The following is a 27,746-nucleotide window of genomic DNA, read 5'->3' as shown; positions in this document are numbered from 1 at the left end:
AGCCGGCAGGCAGGGCAAGAGTTTGGTGGGGCGGAGAGAGAGAACTTTCTCCTCTAAATGAGTCTTGGCTGATGGGGAGGCTAGCCCAGAAGGAAGGTTGGACATGGAGGACAGAAAAAAACACAGAGCTAAGTTCTCAAGGCCCAGAACTGACATTTGGGTAGCAGCAGAATATTTAAAATCATTCAGAATTTATTTTTATTTACAACATAATAAAATGCATTTTTTTTTGTATGAAGTGGAAGTCTTAACAACTGTTCACTGCTTATTCTTCTTACTTTTGTTTTTATTTACATTTATTAATGGTTTTTTTTAACAAGAATGAAAATAACTATGTACAAGTGCTTTGAGGTGTTTTTATTTTTAACAGTTTATTTTGAGTGTCTTTTAATTTCAATAGTAATTGAAGAAATGGGATTTGGAGAGAAAACCATGTGGAGAGAAATAAAGTTGAGGAGGGAAGGAGTACTCCTAAGCCTGCCTTCCAGGTCATTTTTCAAGCATAAGTTTGAAGAAAGGCTTTGTGGCTTATGAAAGCATGTGTTTTCCTGCCATGGACCACGGGGTCCTCATCCTAGTGGGTTGCTAAGTATCTGCATACAGTGTTCAAATATGCAGTCACTCTGCTGGCTACTCAGAATCACATCATGACTGGGCTTTTGATACAAAAGAACCCATTGTCTTGGTCTGTTCTCTGTTCTTATAACAGAACACCTAAAACTAGGTAATTTAAAACATAAAGGGTAAAGAGATGTATTTCTTACAGTTCTGGAGGCTGGGAACTCCAGGGTTGAGGGCCTACATCTGGTGAGGAACTTCTTGCTGGTGGTGAGTCCTGAGACAGTGAAGAACATCACATGGCAAGGGGCCAACCACTCTCATGTTCTAACTCGGGTCTTCTTATAAAGATATCAGTTCTGCTCCCATGATAATCCATTAATACATGAATGGCTTAATACTTTCATGAGGACAGAACCTTCATGAGCCAATCATCTCTTAAAAGGCCCCACCTCTCAATAATGCCACATTGGGGTTAAATTCCAACATGAGTTTTAGAGGGGACATTCAAGCCATAGCACCTGTATACATCCTCAGAATCACCTTCCCCAGGGTAAATGTTCCAAGGTAGGAGAGGCTCATCAGTTGACTCCCTGCCTCTGCTCCCCTTTATGACATTAAGACAGCGGGACAGCTTCTTCAGGTCTTAGCCCTGCCCTCTGTGAATTGTCAGTTTCTTTCAATCCAGAGTAAGGAAAAGTACTGAAGAAACACTTGTCCTAGGTATCAACTCCAATGGCTAAAACATGCACCCCGGTTCCTTTTTATAATGACTTCCTCCATCATTTTCTATAACCCTTACTCCACTTTATTAACCTTCATAGCATTTTTCATCATTTGATACATGACATCAGGAGTTGACTGACTAAACCCCCACAGGCCATTTGGATGTGCAACCTGTTTTCCTACAGCCTGCAAGCTCAGACTGTGTGTATGTTTTTAAACATCTATAAAGTCTTAGGAGTAAACAAAAACAAAAACACAAAAGCAAGGAATATATGTCAGAGTCATATGTGGCCCTTGGAGCCCACAGATATACTGTCTGTCCTTTTCCAGAGACTTTGCTCACCTGGTGTCATGTAGTTATTGTGATGTTGTTGCTGTTATTGTCACTGATGTTTGTTTCTCTCCTCACATCTCTATTATGTAAACTCCACAAGAAGGGGAACTTTGTGCTGTTTGTGCCCTATCTCTAGACCTGAAGCAGTGTCTAATTCTAGCAGTTGCACAGGAAATGTGATTTTTTAAAAATGAGAATGAGTGAATGAAAGAAGGAAGACACCTGGAAAGCCTTATGCTGTGTGAGAGAAAGACCTGGGGAAGAAATTCAGGAGGGGCCTGAGAGGGCGTGGGGGTTGGTGTTCACAGTGCCCTGTAGAAGCAACTTGTGGAACTCTAGCTGGGCAGTCCCTATTGTTTTATGCAGCATTATCTCTTGTAGAGTCAGACATGAACTAGAAAAGCAAGACTACTGGAAAAATAGTTACGGTATCTGTGGGCTGTAGCTAAGATAGCTTCAAATTCCTAGGATGAATATCTCTACCCTCCTGTGTCTTTTGGGCCACTCCATCGCTTTCTATTCTCCTTAAGGAAGAATAGCAGGGCTTCTGAATTTAGACACGCCAGACCCATGATTATGGCATTCCCACCATTGTTGAAATCTGTTTTACATATACTATACATTGATTCTGCTCTTTCACAACTGTATTTATCGCCATTGCCAATGTAAACATTTTCGTAACATGCAAAGATATGTTTCTTCTGCATTATTGATTTTTCTCATGCTTCAGACATATTTATCTCTTTGTTAATGAAAATATATCTAGGAAATAGTAAGATTGATTTATGGAGAATGGTATGAGGCGGAAGAGAGGTGAGAACCAAGCTGGGGAGAATTATCCTTGGCCATGGCTGAAGGAGGCGTTGTGGGACTTCCTGGAGGTGCATGTTTAATTACGGAAAAATATTCTCAGAGGCAAAGGACACTTACAAAGCTCTTTTGTAAGACAGTCTGGTGACTCATAGGTGCCAGCTATACTTTCAGCATGGGGAGAATCTAAAAATCAGCAGTTCAGAGCAGGAGATACAGATATGCAGTTCCTGTTGATCCTCAACCCAGTTTTGGTAGAACACAGTTGAGTAGAAGATACTGGTTCAAAAGTAAGGTTGGAGGAGAAGCTAGGCTTTGTCATGCGCAAAATGTTATCAAAAGATGATGAAGGGCAACAAGCAGAGGTGTGGGGCTAAGCTTCAAGATGTACATGCTTGCACTGTGATACTTCATCAGCCAATTTAGACTCCGGTGGGCAGCTTGGGGATGATGCTTTTGAAGACATTCTTTCTGAGCATTTTCTTGCTTAGGTGCTCACTCCTTTCCCAGGGAGGCCTCTGCTAGGTTGTTACTATCACAGCCTGTACAACAAGGGTCTAGGTTGCCTGCCAGAGGAATTTTGGTGTCTTTATGCTCACCCTGAGTTTAGGCTTCCCCAAGTCATCCCTATAGGTATCCTGGGTGCCTGAAGAGTGTGTTGTTGACAAGGCAACAGATTGGGGACTGATTGAGAAGCATTTGCCTGTACCTTGGCAGCAAGATGGAAATGTTGAGATGGGCCATAGTATTCTTACTGAAGAGACAGAAAAGCAGATGGGGAGATAGGCTCCAATCACGTGAGCCTGGAAGGTTACACATGCCATCTACCCATGCTTGCGTCCATCCAGATGTGATGTGAACACTCTGCCCCATTATTAACCATGACTCCTTAACATTGGCCCAATGCTTCAACTGTTTGAATTACTGATAATCAGTCTAGCAGAAGAACTAGCATTTCTTAAACATTGACTATGTGCCAGGTATATGTCTGTGATTGTTAATCTTCACCAACCCTGTGGGGGTAGGCATGAGTTATGAAAACTAAAACCTCAGACATTAAATGCCTTGCCTCAGTCAGTGGTTCTGGAACTTGTTGCATCAGAATCACCCGGAGGGCTGTGAAAACACAGACTGCTCAGTAGCACCCCCAGAGTTTCTGATTCAGTATATCTGGAGAAAGACCCAAGAATTTGCATTTCCCATAAGGCCCAAGTGCTACTGATGCAGCAATTCTGAGAACCACAATTTGAGAGTCCATGTCAAATGCTAAGGCATTCAGAGGCAGAATCCACACCCAGGTCTGCCAGATTCCGTGAGCTATGTATATTTAGCTGGTATTAATTGCCCCCTGGTGTGTGTTTCAAATGAGTCACTTTTTTTTATTCACACATCAGTACCTTCTCAGGTAATAACTTCTCTTTCTGGAATGTCCTACTCCTTGGTTCTCCATCTGGCTGCCTCTGCCTATCCTTCATGACTCAGCTTAATGTTTCCCTTTCTTAAAAGCCTTTCCTTAGTTCTCACCCACAGGTTAACTACCACTCCTCTGTTTCCCACCCCCCAGACAGACCTGCATTCTCTCCCTCTGACATTGTTTAGTCACTGTGTGTCTGCTTCTCTGACCATTTACCCCCCTCCCACTGTGAACTCCCTGAAGATGCCTACCATGCGTTCCTTGCTGTCTGCACCACTGCATTTACCTAGTAGACATTCAGGAACTTTGGTGAAATAACTGGTTGAATGACATCGGCAAGTTGCCTCATGCATGTGAGACCCCACCTGCGATGGGCAGGTCTCCTTCATCTGACTATGGTGGGTGTGTCTGGACACTTTCTAGCGGTTGTTGCCAAAGAGACTGACTTCAGGAAAGTGCTAAATTAAGTATGCTGTGAGTACAGCCTCCTCCTGGTGAAGCTTCCCTCGCTTGCTTGGATGTGTGTCCTATCTGACTTCAACATCTGTCTTTTGCTAACTGCCAGTGTTGGCTTGGCAGGCTGGATGTCTGGCTGTCCCTGTTCTCCTTTATTCCTCCCTGTGCCTCTCTTCCAAATCTATACACTCTGATGAGATGGATGATTGCCCCAGGGAGATTATAGCTTTGGTGTATGAGTAGGTGACCCTCATGTTTAAGCCCCCAGATAGGCTTCTGTAAGTTTATTCACCCTGAAATAAGATGATAGGGCCTACTGTGTGCTGAGCATGTTAGGGAGTGTGGAAGCTTTTGTTGAATGAGGGAGCGTGCATCTAGATGAGAGAGATCCTTCCCCACAGATATTTGGTTATGAGAGGGGATGATGGATGGATGGATGGATGGATGGATAGATGGATGGATGGATGGATGGATGGAAGCCATGGGTCTGAGCAGTGAGGCACAAAGAAGATGGGGGTAGCATTTTGGGATGGGAACAATGAACTATACTGAAACAGAAATAAATATGGAGCCACAAATATTGGGGGTGCCTGCTTATTTTCCAGAGATGTTCCCCAAACCTCTGACCAGGGACACCTTCATGAATAAATACCACGAGGAAAGAGGAAATCTCCATTTTAAATGTGGGGATGAAACAGTCATGCCGAGTTCCCTGGCAGTTACCCACGCACTCCACACTCATGGAAACTGCAGTAATTTAGAGCAGTTCAGTATTTAGACTCAACTGTGTAACTCATCCTGATGTTTCTCATTCATCAAAGCCTTGTGTTTGTTTGTATTACCATGAGAAAAATAAAAATGTGGAAAAAAAGATCCCCCCTCCTTTCATTACAGGCAAATTACGACAGAGTTACAACTCTTGGGGCCCTTCAGGCAAAGGAACATCTTACTTCAATTACATATAAATAATGAACAATAATTAGAAAGATTTCCTCATCGAATTTGTTATTTTATGTTTCCTTTCATCTGTAATGTATTGCAACGAATACTAAATTCTGTTTCTAGGACAAGTAGCAGGGACCAAAGGGATGCTGCAGAGTGTGTCTTCGAAGGAGGAGGAAGCATCCACAGCTGGCCCTTCTGTGTGCTTGCTGTCAAGGCTGCTGTCAACCCTGAATCCAGGGCCACAGTTACAAAAATTGGACTGCTTCAGGTTCAGACCTCCAAATTCTTATGATCTACTAGGGACCCAGACACATAATCCAAGATCTGAATAATTTCTACTAGTTACCAAATACTTATTTTACATCAGGCACTGCTCTAAGAGCTGAACACAAATCATATTTAATCCTCATAGTAACTTGCCACAGCTCTGCTTTTGTCTCCATTTTAAAAAGATTTGGAAACTGAGGCACAGAGAAGTTACCTAACTTGCCTCGACCTGCAGCGTTAGAGATGCTGGGGCTGGGAGGCAAGGTAGGGAGCTGAACTTCAGAGTTGCTGCTTGTCCTCACTCTGGTATGATATCCCAATGAGGTCCTGTGCCATAGAAGCCACAACGTGGGAAGGCCAGATGTGAAGATGACTCCCCACAGAGAGAAATGGCAGCTGGATCTTCAAGGGGCTTGTAGAGGTGTATGGGTGGAGGAGTGAAGTAAAGGGATTCTAGGCAGAGAGAGCACCATGGTCTGGTGCCATAGATGTGGGATTTCTCATTTCAAGGTTGACCATGGTGTTGTGTGTGGGTAGGGACAACAGCTGGAGATGAGACCAGAAGATGGAGAATGTGTACATCCAGTTGAAAAGATTGGTTCTTTTTGTAAAAATGGTGACTCAGTGAGAGGAGGGATGATGATGCAAGCAGATAAAGAGGAGAGAATGAGATTTCCAGAAGTGAAATAAGGTAAAGAGTGATCATATTGGAATCTGGCAAGAGTCTAGCTCCTCACTGGGCTTTTATTGTTTTGCAGTTCTGTCTGGTACATAGTATCTCTCAACACACTGAGCCAGGTACTTCTCTTCTGGGACAAGTAAAACCTTTGTACCCATTGGTCCTTCTTGCTCTGACTATTCCTCCTTCCCCAAAGAAGTCTCCTCCTCTGCCTCCAGCAAACAAGTCTTCTCTCGAGTAAATTTATCTCCTGGTAAATTTCTTCTCCCCAACATGCACCTGGATGGAGCTTCCTGTCTCTCCTCCAAATACAACAAAGCAAAAGCTCTCAGAAGTGCTTTGTTTTGTCTTTATCATCTCTCTAATAATAATTGTCAACATTTATAAAACAGATCTCACATAAAAATCCAATTTTCTGAAAAACATTATTGGGGAGTTGGTGGGGGCCACTCAAAGTCAGTAATTGGCAGGAACCCCAGCAAAGCTGCAAGCTTTGTAGGGTTGCCTCTTAATTAACTCTGAATCATTTAGTCTCTGAGTGGATTTCTTCTCCATGTTAGATCTGAGTGTTAGGGGTCAGCCATCACACATCATGCCAGCAGAGTCTCTTTCCTGCCCAATTCCTACAGGTGTTTGAGATGGAGATCTTCAGCATACAGCCCCTCATGATACCCTGACTTTGATATTGTTATTTTTTGCCTATATATCTGTTTCTGCAGATGGATTACAAGCTCTCCTAGGGCAGGAATCATGTCTTATTCATCCTTACATCCCTCTAGTTTAGCCCAACCTGGTTTGGGGCTCATAATGTCATTGAATTCATCTATGCAGAGGAAATATACCTGTGGTAGAATGAAGCCCTAGCAAGGCCTACTCCCGGCTGAGGGACTCATGCTGTTGGATGTTGGGAGTAAAGAATGTGGATCATGGGCCACATCAGTCTCAGAATTCAGAACGCCTTGCAGCCCATTTGTGTCCCTGCAGTTTGTGGTATACAGCATGCACCCATACCTTGCTGCCTTTCTACATTTCAGGACATTCCAGGACCTGTCCAAACAAGTGGAGATGTCTTATGGCACCGTCCGGGATTCTGCTGTATATGAATACTTCCGAGCCAAGGGCACCAACCCCCTGGAGCAGGACAGCACATTTTCTGAGCTCTGGAGGACCATCAGCAAGAATGGAGGGGCTGACAACTGCGTGTCCAGTCCTTCAGAAGGCATCAGGAAGGTAGGCAGAAGCTAGCGCTGGGGCACGGGTCCCATGACAGGGCCATGAAGTGGTCATTCCCCCAGGGGAGAAACACCTCTTCAAATGTATCTGTCGCCTGCAGGGTAATCCGTATTCACACATTGTTTAGGTGATACACGTTCTGAGCAGCAGAAGCAGAGGAGCTGCTCATTAGGTAACTTCTGAGTTTCCAGAGAGGTGCTGACTGGAAAAGAGCAGGCAGATTGAGCCTAAGCCTTGGACTCCCTTCCTCATGGGCTTATGGATTGGTTACACAGAGGGTCCTGTCCACCCAGGTGAAAACATATGGCAAAAACAGAAGAGGAGTAACAGGTGAGAGGTGGAGGAGTGAGAGGTGCTTGGGAGACGGTGAGCACACTGTGACTGTCCTGGGGACGGGTGAGGAAGTCCATATACAAGGGCAAGGGTCCACCAAGTGGGCTGAGTAGGTTTTGGGGGCTGTGCTGTAGAGAAGGGGTGTGTTTTAGAAGTGGTGGTAAGGACAGCAAGCCCGGCACAGAGCCTGTACTGGACAAAACCTCGATAGAACAGGTGGAAAGAAGCCAGGGCCAGAGGTAGGAAAGGAGGAGTAAAACCATGACACTCTTCAGCAATGTGTTAGACCTTGCTCATTTATTTCAGTTAATTTCACAGTGACCTGAATTAAGCATTGCTATCCCATTATACCGATGAAGATCTGTCATACTACTTATTAGATTCAAACTCCTTGATTCCTTGGGTGCCAGGCTGAGGATTTGCCACTTATCCACCATGTGCTGCTGTAGAGCTCTTGAATGTCAATGAGGTGGAATATGGTGGGATGAAGGCAAATGTCATGATACTGCTGCTGCTGTACTGGGGTCTTTCTATCCAGTGACCCCCACATGTGGTGGAGGCTACTGTTCCTGAGGTCATTAGTGATTGGTGTGAGAGAGATGTGCAGCCCCATGGCCAGCACTGCTGCCTGTCTGCTACTCACCTATTCCAGTGTCCACTCCCATCCATTCCCTACTCCACCTAGCTTCTGCAACCACTTCTGTGGAACCTTCTCACACACACACTCATACCCATACTCACACACACACTCACATACACTCTGACACACAGTCACACAAACACACACACACACACACACACACACACACTCACACTCCTGTGCTCCCCCCCCCCAGATACTTGGTAACTGCCTGCACTTCCTGCAGAGAAGAATGGATGCAGGACAACCTGGGGCAAGCTTTGGGGCTACCAAAGCCCACTTTCCTGCTCTTCAAGGTGAGAAGGGTCCTCAGCAATCTACTAGCATCTCCCAGGAGTGCCCCAGATATTAAAAGAGAGAAGCATGAATCCCTCTTTGCTCCAGAAGCACATGGGTGCAGAGCGTGGTCTCTGTCCTGTGGAGTACAGGGGAGCCCTGGCTGCTTTGCCTTGTGGAATGAGTACCTGCTAGGAACATGATCTGTCAGAGTTATTGACTTGGGATGCCTTTTCCTTGCCACTTAGCCACAATGAATAGCAGAAAGTATTTAAACTCTGGAGCCTGGCACATTTGAGTGTGAATCCCAGTTCCACAACTGACCTATGGTGTAAAATGGAGCACAGCACTCTTTCTGTCTGGAACCTTTCGGAGCTGAGAAGGACCTGGGCAGTTTCCTGTTTGGGGTCTCCTTAGAGGCTTAAAATGTCCAAAAATACACTTTATGGTAGATTTTGAATGTCTACATGTAACCAAGTGATATTTTAATTAAAATAGTAGAATGCAATGGTACTGTGCTATTTTCATGCTTATAAGCTTTATTAAAACCTCTTAATTCTCAGTTCATTGCAAAGGATGGTGCTCTAGCCTTGAGCTGCAGGGTCTTCTGTCATTCCTGACAGCGAATCTTTGTGACTGTAGGTGACCTCATTTGGAGATAATGAATACAAGGTTGATTTAAGGCCTTTTGTGATTGTGAGACCTGGGCCAAATGGTCTTTGAGTTCTCTCTCCCTGCTTTCTTTGACCCACAGAGAGAGCCAATACTCCCATTCACAGAGGGTCTTATAAAGAGTTATTGCAACAATGCTACAAAAAAGCACTGCTTAAAAAAAGAAAAGATAGCTACTGTTGACTTTATTAAAAGTCTACTCATTATAAGACACTTTAAAGAAAATAAAAAGGTAAGTCACACATTGGGAGGGGATATTTATGTCCCATACAACCAATGTAGGATTACTATTAGGAATATATCATTAACTTTTACAAGTCAAAAAGAGAAACTCAAGCAATTTAAGAGAAAAATGGGCAAAAGACTTGCACAGGTCTTTCATAGAAGAGGCAACACAAATGACCAATAATCATATGAAGAGATATTCAAAGATAATAGTGATCTGTGAAATGCAAATCAAGACCATAAAGATATGTCATTTTACACCAATTAGATTGGCACAAAATGATAGGTGGCTGAGAGGATGTGGAGTAACAGGTGGTTAATTGTTGGTGGGAGTGCACTCAGTATAATCTCTTTGGAAACGAGTTTATCATTCTTTAATAAAATGGGACATTCATGTACCCTAAGGCCCAGCAATTCCACTCCAGTGTGTCCACCCAAAATAAATGCCTGCATTTTGGACATAAAAAAGACCATGGTAGCGTTGCTTATAGAAATAGAACCCTGGAAAAAATACAAATGACCATTAACTGTGTAAAAAAATATAATATCTGCAATGAAATGGATGAACTACTTATTCATCCAAGAGTATGGATAGATCTTAGCAGAATAATATCTAGTAAAAAAACCATTAAAGTCAATTTCATATGGATCAGCTGACAGAAAACAACGTAGACCATTATGGCTTTTTAAAAATGTATAAAACATATGCATGCACACACCCAGAGTAATGATAAACACAAGGTTCACCACGGCAGTTACGGCAATGGGAGAGGCAGAGCAACAGGAAGGACTGAAGCACATTATTGGATGTAAGTAAGGGTCGGTGTTAGGTTTAGATTAGCATTTTTAATTGAATTTCTTATTATAATAAATAAGTTAAGTTTTAAAAAGGGCCATGCCTGGAGCAAGGGATGAGTGTCCTAAAGCAAGGGTTGTGATTAATTTCATTCTGTTCATCAGCCGATTCTTCCAAATACATAAAAGTCCAGTCAAAGCCAGGCAGGCTTGGGCTCCTCCCAGGTCCCAGCCACTTCACTCCTTGCAAGATCCTTGTGCCTGCTTATCCTTTGTACCTGTTGTGTCTCAGAAAGGCAAATACACCCCATCAAAGGTGGAGTGTGGGAAATCTGGAGACGGGTTGTCAGAGAAACACCTCCTCATCATCCTACTTACCTCTTGTCCATTGGTAGCACATATGATATTTAGGGTCTCACTCATGAATAAAACAATTTAAAAAAGTGGTGACAGTTGCAAATAAATGTTTCCTTAAATCGACGCCTGTCTATTTATGATGCAGAATCTAATCTTTTTTTTTTTTTAAGTACATAGTATGTGTTACTTTTATGACGCTTTCATTTTATGAACCCCAATCTGGCTTTGGGATCACAGATCTCTTTCTTGCATTTGGATCTCTAAGAAAACAACAACAACAACAACAACAAAAACAAACAACAACAACAAAAAACTGACTGCCAGCCCTAGACAAATGTTAAGGGTTTTATAACTAGTGTCATAAAAGTGAGTTTATAGTATTGTCAGAAAATGAAGTGCACTGCATTTTTTACTGGAAGAAAAAGCTCACATTCACTCTCAAATACTCCTACTTCCTGTGCCTGTTTGGATGGCTACTGGACCTAAATGCTGGTCTGAAATTCTTTACACCTCTCGTACTATTATGGACCTATCCCTCCCATCCACACCGTGCCCCCAGGCTATGAGTGCAGTAACTTTGTGAATCCTGAACCCACAGCAGACCAGGCTGGATATAGCCATCCCTAAGTGAGGACTAAAGATTTGACTCCAAAAACGTTAGGAAAAATCTGTGTAGTGCAGGCAGTCTGGCAAAGATATAGAGATGCCCACACTGGGACTTCTGGATATTTTTTAGCAATGACTGGACAATCACACTGCTAATTTTCAGTTGATCTTTGGTGATTTTGGCTCCTTTTTCAGAGAGTGCTCTGTAGTGGAGCAATGTCTAATTGCTGCAAAAGTCAAGGAGCTTGGTGTGGAGGGTAACCCTGGAGAGCTGCTGTTATTTTTTACTTGGGAGTGCTAAGGCATTTAATGACTTGAAACCAATTTAGGTGGGGAATTGCTTAGTAAGAGTGATCACTTTTCTGCAGTGTCAGAACCGGAGAAGATTTATGTTGTGGTTGCCCCACTTCTGGAATCCACTCTGTCATGCCAGTGGCCACCTAGATAAGGATAAGGGCAGAACCTGCAGGTCCTGGTGAAGAGAATATGAAAAAACTTGGAAGGGGAGGGAATTTTCATTAATTAGAAGACTACAGCAAACAATTTTTACAACAAACCTATCTGACACCTAATAAGTCTCAATAGATACAGCATATTCTGAATAAGTCATCTGTTTGCTCTCTGAACAGAGAGAACATGGATCCCGTAATCAGCTACCATACCCTCTTTCGATTCCATGATGGGAAAGACAAGAGAAATAGTTCTGGAATTTTCATCAGGTTTGTGTTTTGATAACCTCTTAGGGAGGAGATCCTCCTGATCCTGAAAGATGTGTCACAAAGAGAGGAGAGAGGCTATGTTCATTCCTCTGAGCCACATGCACATATCAGGCCTAAGGAAAAACTAGTCCAACCTCTGGCAAACTCTGTCTCATGGTCAAATCTGGCCCATAGTTTGTTATTTATTTTTTATTTTTTTGTGCATAAAGTTTCATTGGAAAACAGCCCATTTATTTACATATGATTTATGGCTTCTTTCTTGCTACTTCAACAGAGTTGAATAGTTGTGACAAAGACCATACAAATAGCTGTGGCAAAGTCTAAAATATTTATCATCTGGTCCTTGACAGGAAAAGGGTTGAAGACTCTTGGTCTAGACAAAGGGCAATCCAGGGACACTGCCCCTAGCTGTACAGCATCTCATAGCACACAGTCATCTTTAGTAAATAGCACACCCTCTAACCCTATGTCATAGTGCACAGGCACCTCAAGTAAAGTGGCTTATGCTCTCGCTCTGCACCATTTAACAGCTCAGGCACCTCTAGTAGCACATCATCTAGCTCTGCACCATCTAATCGCATATGGGTTTTGCCCTTTCTTGTCCTTTAGATCTAACTCTGGTGGCCTAGAAACTTCTCAGTCACTGCACTGAGAACCAGGTTTACTCCTGGCTTGGCCTGGTCTCCTTTGGAATCTACTGAGCTGTCTCTACATACCAGGCACTGTGCCAGATGATTTGCATGCATTCATGCTTTCATCTGAAACAGACTACTTGATTATTATTATCTCTATAATGTATAAACTGGACCTGAGCTGCAGAGAAATTAAGTGACTAGCTCAAGGTCACCAGACACAAGTGAGAAGCGATAGGGTCATCAAAACTTCATTGCAATATTGCCTCTTCCCATTAGGTAACCTTGCCTTTTCTGTACCTCAGTGTGTTCCCACCCTGTTGTGTATTCTTGTGCTTTTATTTTCCTTCCTCTTTGACACTGAAGTAGCAAGATATATGCTTAGCTCCCATTTTTAAAAGCCAGACTCTTCCGTTCATGTGTTACAGCAAAGGTTATTTAAGTCTGTGACTTTATCTTTTGATTTTCAAACTATTAAAATATCAATTAGAGAAATTTTGAGATGCAGAATTGAGCTGGCAAGCGGTTCAAATTTATATGATAATAACTTTGTCTCATGAAGTCAGACTTTAATGTTGCTGGTGGGATATTTTTCTTTAGCTTGATCAACTTAGTCAGGCAACATCCAGCATAACCCAGTTTCTGTGCTGTGCTTGGGCTGACCTGGACCCCCAATTGATCCAGTCTTTCCATAAATCTGACCTAATATTTAATAACACTGTCAAATAGAATATAGCGTTAGTAGTTTAAATGTCAATCTTGACAGCTCATTGAGTTCTTTGAATAAATAGACGAGTAGCTTGTTTCAGACCCTGTAGCTGGAGATAGTATTTTTCAGAGGGAAGTAGCTTATGTGGCTAGCAGTCGTTAACAGGAGTTGGTGTTTTCCACTCAGTAAATATAGCCGAGGTCATAAAGTGTGAATGCAAATGCAGGAAGAAAACAAGCCTACAAATCTTACTTATTTCCACCCTCATCTAATGCTTGTCCTGGCACCAGGTTGTATGTATTGCCTCATAGCACCTGCATTCTTTCCCTTCCTCTTACTTTCTACTCAGGGACAAGACTGCTTTTGCACACAGTCCTTGCAGTGTCAGGGACCACACCTAGTGGCAGAAAAGTAATCTCCAGAAGGACTAAGGTCTTCCACACAAGAATCAGGGACTTTGGCACCCACAGCACCCTCCAAATGGAGGGAGCAAGATGAGGAAGGTGGCCTTATGCATAGCAGCTCCTCGTTTCATGGCATGCCGGATGTTTTTACTGAGGAATGGGGAGAAACTTTGACTTTTGGGATTCAATTAATAGATTCAAAGATCAGGAGAATTTGACCAAGGTGGTGGAAGAGGGAATGTAGATCTGGCTCTACAGAAAAGGAACTGTTAGGCTAGATAGCCCTGAATGGTGAAAAGTTCTTGGTAACAACAGGCCTTGTAGGTTTGATCCAAGACACACATTTCTGCCACTCACATTGGATGATCATTCATTGTTAAACTTTTTGCACTTTCTCAAAAGGCACTATATATGTTTTGCAAGTTGCGTGGTATTAGCTCTTTATTCATTCGCTTAAGAACTCATTCATTCATTCTTTCTTTCAAGAAATGTAGTTTGGATAGTTTCATTCTTCAATTCCACTATCAACCTGTGGCTTTGAACAAGTGAATTCACCGTTTTGAACTTCCTATGAGACTTGAGAAAAACCTTCTCAGATTAGTAGTGAGTTTACCAACACATAAGATTTAAAGCATCCAATATGGACTGGTGCATAAGGTATATATTTAGTAGATGTCAGCAAACTGTCTTAGCATCTGATATATGTTAGGGAAAGAATATTTTAAAGTTAAGACAAATAGAACTTGGTTTCTTATGAGGTATAATTGAAATGCACATATATTAAGAGTCTGTTTCATGAGTTTAGACAATTGTGTACAATTGTGTAATAACCACTCAAAACAAAATGTATTTCCATCATCTTCAAAAGTTTTCTCTTGACACTTTTTAGACATTTCTTTCCATCCCCAGAGACAAACACTTGCAGATTTCTAGTACAGATTCAATTTACCTACTCTTGTTGTTATATGAATGGAATTGTATAGGATATATAACTTTGTGCTTGGTTTCTTTCACCTAATAAAATGTCTCTGGGAAATTAGGTATATCAGTATTTTGTTTTTCTTTGAGTTGTATTCTGTTGTATCAATAAACCTCAATTTGTTTATTCATTCTCTAGTTGCCAGTTATCAATTCAGGGCTATTATGAATATGACAATATGGATATTTTTATACGAGTATTTTGCGGAGATATGTTTCCATTTTTCTTTGCTAAATATGAAATGGTAGAATTCCTGGGTCAGAAGGTAAATGTATGTTTACCCCTGTATGGAACTGCCTAACCACCTTTAATGTGGTTATGCTATTTCTCATTCCTACTAGTAATATATGACTTACATACTTTCAAGTTTCAGTTGCTGAAGCATCCAGTTGCTATTCTTTATGACTGCAGCCAATTTACTGGGTGAAAACAGATATCTCTTTGTTGTTTTAATTTGAATGCCAAAAAATGGTATACATACTTTATGTATTACTTTTCAAAGTTGAATTGAATTACAGTAGCAATGTGTAGTATGATATTCACACAAAAGATAACATTAATCAAATGTGACAGGCAGAACTGTCAAAGAAAGTAGCGGAAGCTTGGTTGTCTTTCAAGGGGTGCAGGACCATTTTGAAGTGGTATTTGAAATTTGAGAACATTGTGGAGGTACAATGACAATGGAGGCATGAGTATGCAACAGAACCTCCAACACGCTTAACAATTGCAGGCATTTGTGATAAGTTTGAGATGCATGTTACAGTGTGTGATGTGTACAAGGGAAGATCCGGGAGGCCTCGCACAGCAATAAGACCTGTTGTAGTCTGCCATAATCAGAGTGTCTGGATGCTGATGGTAATCACTTTGAGCACCTCTGTAATTGTAGAAGTCAAATGTGACTTGTATTCATCTTTTGTTATAGGTATATATTGAGTATTACAATTTTAATACAGTTTTTTCTTTCTTAAAATATGTATACATTTTTGACACTCTCTGTATTTTCTGAATATAAGTCCTTGATCAAATATAAGTACTACAAATATAGTCCTCAGTCTGTAACTTACCTATTCATTTTCTTGGTAGTGACTTTTGAGAAGTAGAAGTTTCTACTTTGAATAAAATAGCATATATCAATTGTTTTTATTTTTTTATGTTTAATACTTTTTGTGTCCTGTCTAAAAAAGTCTTGCCTGCTCTAAAGTTTCAAGTTTTCTTCTAGAAGTTTTAACATTTAGTCCTGTGTTTTTTCTCTGGTTAATATTTTGTATATGGATTAAGGAAGTTGTCTAGGTTCATATATATATATATATTGTATATTTATATGTAAACATTATAATATGCTATATATTTGTATAATATAATAATATTATATTATGTTAAATATTGAATATTTATATTATACATAAAATATGCTATATAATAAAATAACATTATACTATAGTATATAAGTATATTATATATTTATTTATAATGTATATAATATTACAATAGAATATAATACACATATTTTATATATAATTTACTTATTTCTAATTGACCTAGCACCATTTGTTTAAAAAAAAACAACAACTTATATTTACTCAACAACTAGAGGGAGGCCTTGATAAAAAATAACTGACCAAGTATGTTATGCCAGTACAAAACATAATTTCTTAAATCAGATCGCATAAGTCTTCCAACTTTGTCCTTCTTTTACAAACTTGTTTGGACAATTCTAGATTCTTTGCATTTTCATTGAAATTTTAGAATCATCTTTGCAATTTCTTCATAAAAGTCTTTGATAGCCATTAGAGTTAATATATGGACCATATGGAGTAAAACTTATATTTTTAGGATACTTAATCTTCTAATCCATGAGCCTTATTTTTCTGTTCAAAAATATAACTTTTGACTTCATTTACTTTCACTGTTTTTATATTTTATTGATTTAGTGTTTTATACATAGAATATTTTCTGTTGTTTCACTTTGGTTATTATTTGCTCTTGCCTCTTCTAGCTTCTTAATGTTAAAATGTAGATCATTAATTTTGTACTTGTTTTCTTTCCTAATGTAAACATTAGAGCTATGGATTTTCCTCATAAGCATTGTTTAACTGCATCCCATGAATTTTTATATGCTGTGTGTTTATTATCATTTAGTTCAAAATATGAAGTCTCAGACTTTTTTTCCCTTCAAGATATCCCTACTGAGTTCTAGAGAATAGCAAATGGCTGTGATTTAATGTGAAAAATGCTATGGATGCCTGGAGTAGGGATACATTCTGCTTAGAGAGGTTGGAGGAAGCTTCCTTGATAGTCCCATCAGAGAAGTGCATTTTATAATCCATATGAGTAAATTTCTTTTCTGTTTTGAAGATAAAAGTGTGAGAATGTGAGAGAAAACTGGCAAGCAGGAAGTAAAATATACAGAAAGATAATGGAAATCAGAGAGGCAGAAAAAAGAATTGAACTCCATGTAAACAAACCCACTTCTATTTCTATTAAATTTATAGCTTTCTTGTAGGAGAAAAAGGGCAGTGATGGTGTTTCACTGCTTAGAAGTTGCTGTCCTCAGGGTCCATGCTTGTATCTTGGGCTTCAGCCTTCTGAGTTCTAGAGGTCTTGGCCAAGTAAAGTATGGCTGAGCCTTCTTCACATCCTTTAATTTTGGGGTTCACCCAATTCCAAATGCATTTAAATATCCCCCAATCCATATCAACTTTTAAAATAATAAGCAATTTTGAGAGGAAATCTTTAGGTTATATGTCTAGAATCTATATTTCATATGCTACCATTAAGAATAGCTTAAAATATTCCAGAAAATAAGTAATAAGCATAAGCAGAAGAAAACCAATCATACTTCTTTTTTTCACCACCTAAATGTGGTTCCAGTAATTCTTTTGTGTATTTATGTATAGTTTTTTTTAATTTCTACAAAATATTTATGTAGTTATGATATTATAGAAAATATATTTTATCTTGCATTTTTCTAACATTGTTGTAAAACTTCATGAAAACCATTTAGTGACTGATATTTCACCAAACAGATGTAAACTAGTTAATGTAAAAATTATTTAAACATTCCCCTCTTGAATGTCATTTGGGTCATTTCCAATTTTAAAAAATATAAATAATATTGTAATGAACATCTTCCTGCCTAATTTTTTATCAGTTATTTATCGCTTATCTCTGTAGGTCTAATTCTCAAAAGTAGAATTATGATACCAAAAAGGATATAAACATTCAAAGCACTTGACAAAATATTACTGAGTATTGCCAAAAACAGGGCTTTGAATGAATTAAATTATTAGCTTTAGAATTAAAAGAATATTCACATTTCAGTAGAATTTTTTCATCAACTTCTTGTGGTTTACCTTGAGTAAGAGAACAAATTGGTATTTTTCTGCTCTCTCATATTCTTCTTTAAGATCTTTTTCTTTCTCTTTATATATATGTACATATGTATTTGTGTATGCATATATACAAATTTATTTTGTTTTAGTATTCTTGGGAGTAGAATGAAGCAGCGTCATTTTCTTTGCAATCCTTTTTTTCATGGGCCACATTCGGCATTGTAATCATATATTGTGGTACACAAATTATGGTAAATTTGGCATAAATAAGATCATGGTTAGAGATCTATGGTTGTTCAATAATCAGAAGTGGTGAACATACAAACACCTTCCCCAAATATGTATTTCTGCAATGATTTACTATTTGAAGTATTTGTTCTTTTATCCATTTATCCATTCATTTATGTATCAACTCATTTACTAGTGCTTAGCTCAGTCAATATGCAAAAGTGGACATGGTACTTTTCCTCCTAATATTGTAGAAAAAGGGAAGACAAAGACTGATTTAAGATAGTATGTTATTTCAAAAATAAGTCATTTTTGTTTCCTTCCTCTGTTGGGGCCTTGTGTCAATGTTTGGACAACCAGGAAATTAATTTAATCATAATAGCTGCCATCCAAGAGGCCTGGCATCGACCAGGTGCAGGGTTAAGTTTTTCCCATGTGTCAGCCCAATTGCACTTCTGCACAACTAGTTCATTAATGAGGAAACTGAAGCTCTAAGAGGGCAAGAGACTTGCTGACAATCAAGTTTGAGTCAGTATTGAACTTTTCTCACTCCAGTGCCCTTGTCGTTACCCTGTGACACTCTGTAGAAATGGAGGAGACTCATGATCAGAATGAAGCCTCACCTCTCACCTGACACACATCCATGTCCTGGTCACTGGAAGCTGTCCAGCTCCCCCGCTTCCCCATATCTTTGTACACAAGTGCATACTTCTTGAAACACCATTCCCTTTCTTTGTCTGCCAGGCTGGTTCCTGGTTATCCCCTAAGCCTTAACAGAAACATTCACTTCCCCTGAGCCATCACTGGGGTCCTTCTTCTCTCAGACTACACTGTGCAAACCAGAGTGTAGTCTCATCATATATCATCCAATCCTCAGTGCCCTGCTCTGTCATGGCCCTGGTAGATATGAAGCTTCTCTGGGGTGGGGCCTATCTTATTCATTTGTCTGTCCCTAGGGTCAGCCTAGGGCAGAGGTAGGCTCAGGGATCCAGCATATGGGCATTCAAAGCCTCTTACCCTTTCAAAAATCAAACAAGCTAGATATTCAATGAGTAAGAAATGAAAGTGGGTGGAAATGCAGTCATGTGCATCTTAAACATGAATGGGCAATGGAATTGCTGGGTCCAGCAATGAGATCAAGGGCAAGAAGAGATGGGATAGCACAGAAGGGCAGGAGTCCTTTGCCCTGGGCTTGGGGGCCATAGTCAGTCTTACAGGAGCAGTTACTACACAATCGACTACGTTGGCCCCTTCATAACTCCTTGCTGCTTAATTCTGTTTGATGATGATTGGTTTGTGATAATACAGCTCAAAGATCAAGGAAAGCCCCACGGTGCCTCACTTATTAAATTACTTTGCTTTGGGTTTTGAGCATTGCCAAGCAAATCTCGTTATGAATTCTTCAATTGCTTTCTTTTATGATTTTTATAATTTGATAGGGTAAGCTCTGGAATCAAACCAATATCCATGCCATCATGCTAACTTTGATTATTTTCAAACTCCTCATTAGAGGAAGTGGGAGGATTTTGACTCCCCTTAAATCTGATTTTATTTTTTAGATTTCCTCTGCCCTGTAATTTGTTTTGTACCCAGGTCTGATATGCTTCACCTTAGTGCTGACTGTCAATGTGGGCTGATTCTGTTCTATTTGTTCCACTGAGTATTATTGCTTTGGGTTTTATGGCTTAAGTTTTTGCATTTTGAACCGAATTGTTTTGTTATTTGATTACATTAAAATCAAAAAGCAATTGCTGATGAAACAATTTTGATTTATTACATCAGTCAGATTGTTGGCAATTTTTGTTTAGCTTATTTTTATTTCTACTTTATTGGTTTAAAGTTGTTTGTACAGAAACAAAAAGAGAGAAAGGGGGAAGAAAAAATAACATAAAGAAATTATTGTGTATGTCATTGTGTTTTTATACTTTATCTTAACCATTGAGGACATTTTATGATATTTCCATTTTGCAAATAAGGAATGCAAAACTCAAAGAAGTTAAAGCATTTCCCCCCAAATTATCTGACCCTTTCTACCATCTAAGTGTTTTATTATTATTACTACCACTATTAATCACTGTCATAATCATCATCATCTTGTCATCATCAATAAGATATTTGAGTAGATGTAGTGGTTTCCACTGGGATGGGAAGCTCTAATAGTTTACAGTTCCATTTATTCTCTGACATAGAGGAATTAAGATTTGCTCTGGGTTCTACCTTTTAAAACTGGTGTGTGTGTGTGTGTGTGTGTGTGTGTGTGTGCAAAAGAGGCAGAGAGAGAGAGTGAGAGAGATACATAGTGGTGAGAGGTGGTTTAACTTAAACCAGGAAGAGATAAGAGCTCTTAACAGCATGCCTTCTGGGGATCAGAAAAGGGAATCAGAAATGGTGGACCTAATAAAATCCTCAGCAGTTTAATTTGGTATTTCTAGTATTCAAAGAGACCTCACATGGAAGACTTAGACCTATTCCGTGTAGCCTAGATACCATGCCTCAGTTAGTTACATAGGGACGTGATAAGAAGAACTGTCTACTAAGTACAGGAATATCAGCATGTCTGAGCTACCCAGTAGGGCCTCCATCAGGGACGTGCAGGGGTTTGACCCATTACCTTTGCCAGGTCCCTTTAGTCGTAAATTTTTATGATTCTTTTGACTTTACAAAACTGTAAATCCTGATAGGTAGAGCCCAGAGCTTGTTCAGCTGTGAGGGATTGGAGTCCATTTGGATCTTTTTGGTCAGAATATGACCTCTTTTATAGCTTCTCAAAGTGCTCCAAGGCTTGTTGTGTGAATTCTGACATTTTAGCAAAGGCCATAAAGGAATACTTAGCCACAAATGGAGTTAGAGAATGAGACTTTTTACATAAATCCCCAGAGATGGTCTCCCAACACATTAAGGGATATTCTTCCATATTAATTGGGACCACATGCAATTTTGCAGCTTCTCTCCATTCAACATAGTCAGAGTTGCCAGTTCCTAACAACTTTTTATGGAAAAGGGATATTAAGAGGAGGTTGTTTCAGATGGTGAAGCTACCCTGGCCTCAGGGTGCAGTTTCAGAGGCTCACTTGAACTTCGTCAGGGAAGTCAAATGCTCAGCTAAGGCAGCATAGCGCAGTGAATAAAGTGTGGGATTGGAGTCAGCAAGAACTGAGTTTGATCCACCTTTTACCAGCTATGAGATCATGGCTAATTAACTGAGTCTTGAAAAATAATAATAATATAGGCTTTTACTAGAGTTATAGTAAAGATTAGAAATGTTGAATTAGCACAATGCTTTGCAGAGTGTATGTTGACACGGCAGTTCTCAAAGGGTGGGCCTTGTTCCAGTAGCACCAGCATCATCTGGACACTTGTTAGAAATGTAAATTCTGTTGGGCTCGGTGGCTCAGCCTGTAATGTAAAGGTGGCAAAGCCGCGCCTTTGGGAGGCTGAGGTGAGTGGATTGCCTGAGCCCGCGGGTTCGAGACCCGCCTGGGCAGAGAGACCTCATCTCTACAATAAATCAAAAAATCAGCCAGGCATGGTAGCGCATGCCTGTAATTCCAGCTACTTGGAAGGCTGAGGCGGAAGGATCGCCGGAGCCCAGCAGGTCGAGGCTGCGGTGGCCAGGAGCGGCCACTGCACTCCAGTCTGGGTGACAGAGTGAGACTCCAACTCAAAAAAAAAAAAAAAAAGAAATGTAAATTCTTGGGCTCTACTCTAGATCTAATGAATCAGAAGCGGGGCAGTGTGGAGGTTAGCAATCTGCGTTTTAACTTAACTTCCAGGTGAGTCTCATGTCTTCTCATTTGGGAACATCTGCTTAAACAAATGGTACTTATTTTCATTATTGTCATTTTATTAGTATTTGATTTATTCTTGAATTTTAGGAGTTGGCTCTTAGCCAGAGGCCAAGGGTGCCCATTGAATCTGTCCATAAAGGTTAGCCTCTGGAGGAGATGTCAGGATGGAGAAAGGTGGAGGGTAGAACTAGAGGGGCAAACAGCACATTCCCAGCCCAGCAGCTTGATCATGCCAGGATCAAGACCTCTGGCTTCCCAGATTCCAGTTTCCAACCCTTTGGCTTCTTTTATTCAATCACTTCACGCATATTTATCCAGCACCAACTCTATGCCAGAAATCATGCTAGAGAAGTGAATAGGACATGAATGGTCAAGGAAGTTACACTATTCCCTGTGTGTGTGCATGAGTGTGTGCAGGTATGTACACGTGTGTGGCATAAAGTGAGTATCTGCACAGCCCTATCCTTGTGTTTTGGTGCTATTTGACCCCATGAATGATTGTCCCCTGTGCACCCTGAATTCATGTGTTCTTAAATTGTTTCATTTCCCTGGGATATCTTCCATTTTTAATCTATTTGGTATCTAGGCAAACCAATTTATTTTTTCTTTTAGATCATTCTTAATTTTTCCATATAATAAGTCAGATTAGATTGTTGTTTATCATGGTCTTCAGACAATTTGAAATTTTGACAAATAATTGAAAATCAATGTGTCCCTTTGCCCTGCTGAGAAGGTTGTTTATGGCTCCTAGTTTTGCTGATGATGTACAGTTTCAGATTTCAAGAGAGGAACCGTTGATTCTTCCAAATTAGGACTTTTCTTTAGCACAAAACCAGTTTTTTTTTTTCTTGGAGATATGAGAAACTTTCTCTTACTATGATACGTCTTGGTTTACTAAACAAGACTGTTTATTCCCGAAATGTCAGAGACCCCAAAAGGGAATGCAGCCACAATGCCTCCACAGGGCCAGATACTAGAGGCAGACATCGTTAGCAAAAGCTTGACCAAAATCTAATAGCAGAAGAGAGAAATAACAGCCTGAGAAAGAGCCAGTTTCTCAGGGGGCTCTATGGGACTTTGGGGGGTTACTGATGTTGAACTTTTGACGTGGCAGAAAGACCACTTGCAGTCATGGAAACCTAGGGAAGAATTCAAGCTCTGCCAGTAGTTAATTCTGTGGGCTTGAGCACAGTTCCTTCTGAACCTCAATTTCCTTGAGTGGAAAATGGTCTCACTCTTACTGTGGAAGTTTATTGCGAATTTTCTAAGAAGAGAATGGAAGGGAAAGTACCCAGTAGAGTACAGGAAAAAGATGTTCAGTGTGACTTTCTTTTGAAGTTTGTTTTAAGTAGACTTGATCTCTCAATTCTACTTTCCATTCTTTCGTTTAGTGCCCCAATCCAAGATCCCAGGGACTTAATACTATTTCCCTTTCTAAACCTGCTTTCAAGAGAAGATCAGGAATTAATTGACCCAGAGGTCTACATTATGACATGTCAACTTTGCATGCATCGGCATCACCTAGAAACATTATTAAAACATATATTGTTGGGCCTCATTCTCAGAGTCTCTAATTTAGTAGGTCTAGAATGGTACCTGAGAACCTACATTTCTTATAAATTCTCCAGTGAGCTAATGCTCCTGGTCTAGGGAACACACTTTGAGAACCACTAGTCTATAGCAAGACTGAACATGTCAAAATCGAAGAAGGTCTTAAGAACCATCTGGGCTCCTCTTCCATTTTTTTTTTTTTTTTTGAGTTGGAGTCTCACTCTGTCGCCCAGACTGGAGTGCAGTGGCCGCTCCCGGCCACTGCAGCTTCGACCTGCTGGGCTCCGGCGATCCTTCCGCCTCAGCCTTCCGAGTAGCTGGAATTACAGACCCGCACTACCACGCCCGGCTGATTTTTTGATTTATTGTAGAGATGAGGTCTCTCTGCCCAGGCGGGTCTCGAACCCGTGGGCTCAGGCAATCCACTCACCTCAGCCTCCCAAAGGCGTGGGATTATAGGCTGAGCCACCGAGCCCGGCTCCTCTTCCATTTTTATAAATTGATAGTAATTGGGCCAAGACTGTGACCCAGTCTAATAGTCTTTCTAATTTACCAGACTGATGACTGAGGACAATTTCAAGTGTTATTTATTCCAAGGCAATTGCATTTTAATCAGGATTCAAACTTTAAGCTATAAGATGATGTTGGTGATCATGATCATGATCATGAGGATAATGTGTTATTGTTTGGGTTTCTTCAGTGCACCAGGCACTTTCCACACTGTTTCTCCCCGTGACAACCACGTGAGGTGGGCATGCTAGCCCTGTCTTCTAGATAAGGCTACTTAGTTCAAAGGGCTCAGGTGGCTGGCCATGGATGTTAGGAAAGGGTCTGGTATGCCTGTTTCTGAGTCTTTATTTTCACCAACATAGCATGCTGCCATGCTGTGTTCTTTAACTGGAGTTACACATTTGATAAAAAAAAACAGTTAAGTAATCAAAGAGCAGTTGACTTAAGAGAAAAGGCATTGATGCTCTTATTTGAAGGGAAAAATTACCTGCCATTCTTTTTACCTACTTCTGTGTTCCTTATTAGTGACAATGCGACTCTAGGGTGCAGGGATACCAGCCTGGGTCAGGCAATCATTTGAGAAATCCCAGTGCCTGTCTATCAGGAACTACTTTCTGCTGTTACAACTTTGGGTTATCTCCATCATCTTAGTCCTCCTGCCCAGGTAATGGGTGGCCTCACTGGGACTCCTGTGACAAAACTGCAGAGCCACCCTCATGCATGTGCTCTATGTGGTCATATGACACAGAGAACAACCCTCTACCATGGTCTTGCTACCCTTGCTTATGTCATCTCATTGTCCAGCCCTATCCTGCACTCAGGGTTGAAGCCAGGAGCCATACCGACTTTGTACCCTGTGGACATTCAGGAAAGCAGCTTTTTCAGTTCAGCTGTGTTTTCCGTTCTTCCGATTGGGCCTATTCTGGTTGGCTTCCTTTTTTCCAGTCCAGGATCTGATCTAGATAAAGAGTCACCACCCTCCCCACTCCTTGAGTAGCAAGTTCCCTGGCAGCCTCTTAGCTGGACTTTATGAACAGCTTCTGAGCATCTCACTGATGGTCTGCCTCACGTTCTCATTTCATTTTTATTTGGGACCATCTCTTTCCATTGCTCTGAGAGACCTGGGAGAGGTATACTCCTTGTCTCCAGTTGAAGGTCCACTTCTTTGTGATTCTTCAGGTGCTTGGTTCCTGAGTCCACTTTTCTGCTGCCACCCTAGGGGTCATGGTGCTCATATTCTCTCATACACACAAACACACATTCACACACATACATATACATGTGCATACAGTCACTCATATTTTCAAATGCATATACATTCATATGCCAATACACATTCTCACAGTTCTCACATGTGTATATATATATATTTATATATATATATATATATATATATATATATACCCCTTCATATACTCATATACATTTCTTCACACTTACACACATGCACAAACTTGTGTAATTCTCTCACACTTAGATACATTAACACACATACATATTTACACCTATACACATACCACTCCAACATGCATACACACTCATGCATCCATACACACACACCAATACACACACATAAAAACACATCTATATATATTGACACATGTTCTCACATGCACATGCATTCATATACTCATACAACTCACACACGTTTCCTCATACTGACACACATGCACACAATCACATACATGCCTACGCATGCTGATACATATTCTTACATGCACACACAGTCACACACCCATACACATTCACAAAGTCTCATGTGTTCATACTTGCACACCTAGTCACACACATTCCCCATACTTACACACATGCACACACACAGTTCTCATGCACATAAACTCACACGCACTCTCACATACTCATATACTCACATACACACACACTTTGCAGACTCACACAGAGTATGTTGCTGACTTGCTGAAGGTGGAGGAGTGACTGGTAGGAGGGGAGTGGGTAGAAGGAAAGATGCTTCAATCACAGCTGACAGACTGATCTCCTGAATTCAGCTGGGGACTGAGGCAGGAGAAGGAAACAGAGCTCTTGCTGATCCCTCACTCTGTGCCAGGCACACTGCTTGGCATTCTGGAATTTCCCACTCACAGTATTTCTCTTAGGAAGTGATTCTTCGCCCCTGAGATTGCAGGTTCACTGAAGAACTGGGCTGTGACACTGGGCTTGCTCTTCCCACTGTACTGTGTGCAAGAAATGAAGCTGAGTCTCTACAATCACTTTCTTAAACATCTGCAATCACAAAATAAAGGCTTGCTGAGCTGCAGGAAACATGGGCAACACAGAGATTTTTATAAACTAACAAAAGTGACCCATGATGGCACCTCCCATAGATAACCATTGTTTGTGTTTGGTACTTGCTTTTGATTTTTGATAAACGCAAAACTTATCCATAATAATTTTAAAAGGATGTCTCAACGTCAAAACTCTATTGTAGCAGGTTCTTTTTCACTAAGCAGTATAATATTGGTTATAGCTTATTTAGCACTTACCATATGTCAAGCAAGAGCCTAAACATGTCACACACATTGTGGAATTTAATTCTCATCAGAACATTGTGAAGTGTGGGCTAGTTTATATCCAATGAAGTTGGGATCCAGAAATGTTAAACGACTTGCCTGTATAGGTTTCAGGCTGTGGAACTGGGACTCCAATCCACACAGTCAGACTCCAGAATCCACAGACCAGGGCTGCCTCCTTTTTATCATGGAAATCTCTTTTAGCAACTAGTGCTCTTTTAAAACATCATATTAATAATAACATTATCTAGTTACATTATCTAATACTATCATTTACCTAGCTAATTCTCAATTGTTGAGCATTTAGGTTGTTTCCAATTTCTTACTAAACAGCATTGTCCTGAAACTCTTAACACAAACTTTTTTGTTTAAAATCGAATAATTCCTTAGGATAAATTCCGAGAAGTGGAATTGCTGCATATACACATTTTAAAAGCATTCAGTTCTCCCTACCAAATTGCCATTCCAGAAATATCATGCCAGCCCACACTCTCACCAGCATGCTGCAAAATTGTCCTTTTCTCTGCAGATGGTCTGGGTTTTAACTGTTGCATCTTGTGATTTGGCACAGTGCATACATGACACAGGTATCACTGTAGCTGGGGTTCTGGCTGTTTGTGGCAATGTGTAGCCATTGTATGAAAATAACTGTAGGAGCTAAGAGTTTGGATGCTTGAAAAGGCTGAGCTCTGCTTTGTTGGGATGAAGGGGGTCTGTGAGGGCAGGCAGTGAGTGTGCCACACGGATGACAAAATGCACATGAGGAGGCATTGGATTTCCAAGGAGTCCCCAATATTCAGAGAAGGTGCAGACCCTGTTTTCTCTTCTTTCAGAGTTTCAGTGTTCCATTAATCACCTTTGTTTGTAAAGCTGGGGAAAGACAGGCATTGCTGTCACCAGCAAAATTCCCTGGGAAGTGGTCCAAGAGCAAGACAGTAAGTGCATTTTCCTCAGGCTTTGCTTTGTGAGTCCAAGCAGGGTAGAGAGGAGAGCACAGGCTTCTTTGAAGCCAGATAAAACTCAGTTTGATGTGACTCCAT

General features: G+C 40.6%; 1 protein-coding gene across 1 annotated transcript in view; it reads left to right on the top strand.

The window, feature by feature from the left end:
- The window catches only part of GRID1 (glutamate ionotropic receptor delta type subunit 1), a 147,111-nt gene that overhangs the window by 95,161 nt on the left and 24,204 nt on the right, over positions 1–27,746 (top strand). Inside the window, exon 5 of the mRNA XM_008054123.2 lies at positions 7,224–7,419. Coding sequence (XP_008052314.1) covers positions 7,224–7,419 — 196 coding nt within the window. The remainder of the gene's footprint in view (positions 1–7,223; positions 7,420–27,746) is intronic.

This window comes from Carlito syrichta, unplaced genomic scaffold (genome assembly GCF_000164805.1).
Source record: "Carlito syrichta isolate Samal-C Ts95f unplaced genomic scaffold, Tarsius_syrichta-2.0.1 Scaffold289081, whole genome shotgun sequence".
NCBI classification, from domain to species: Eukaryota; Metazoa; Chordata; class Mammalia; order Primates; family Tarsiidae; genus Carlito; species Carlito syrichta.
The sequence above is the reverse complement of the archived record's forward strand: the minus strand, read 5'-3'. Positions and strand labels throughout refer to the sequence as shown.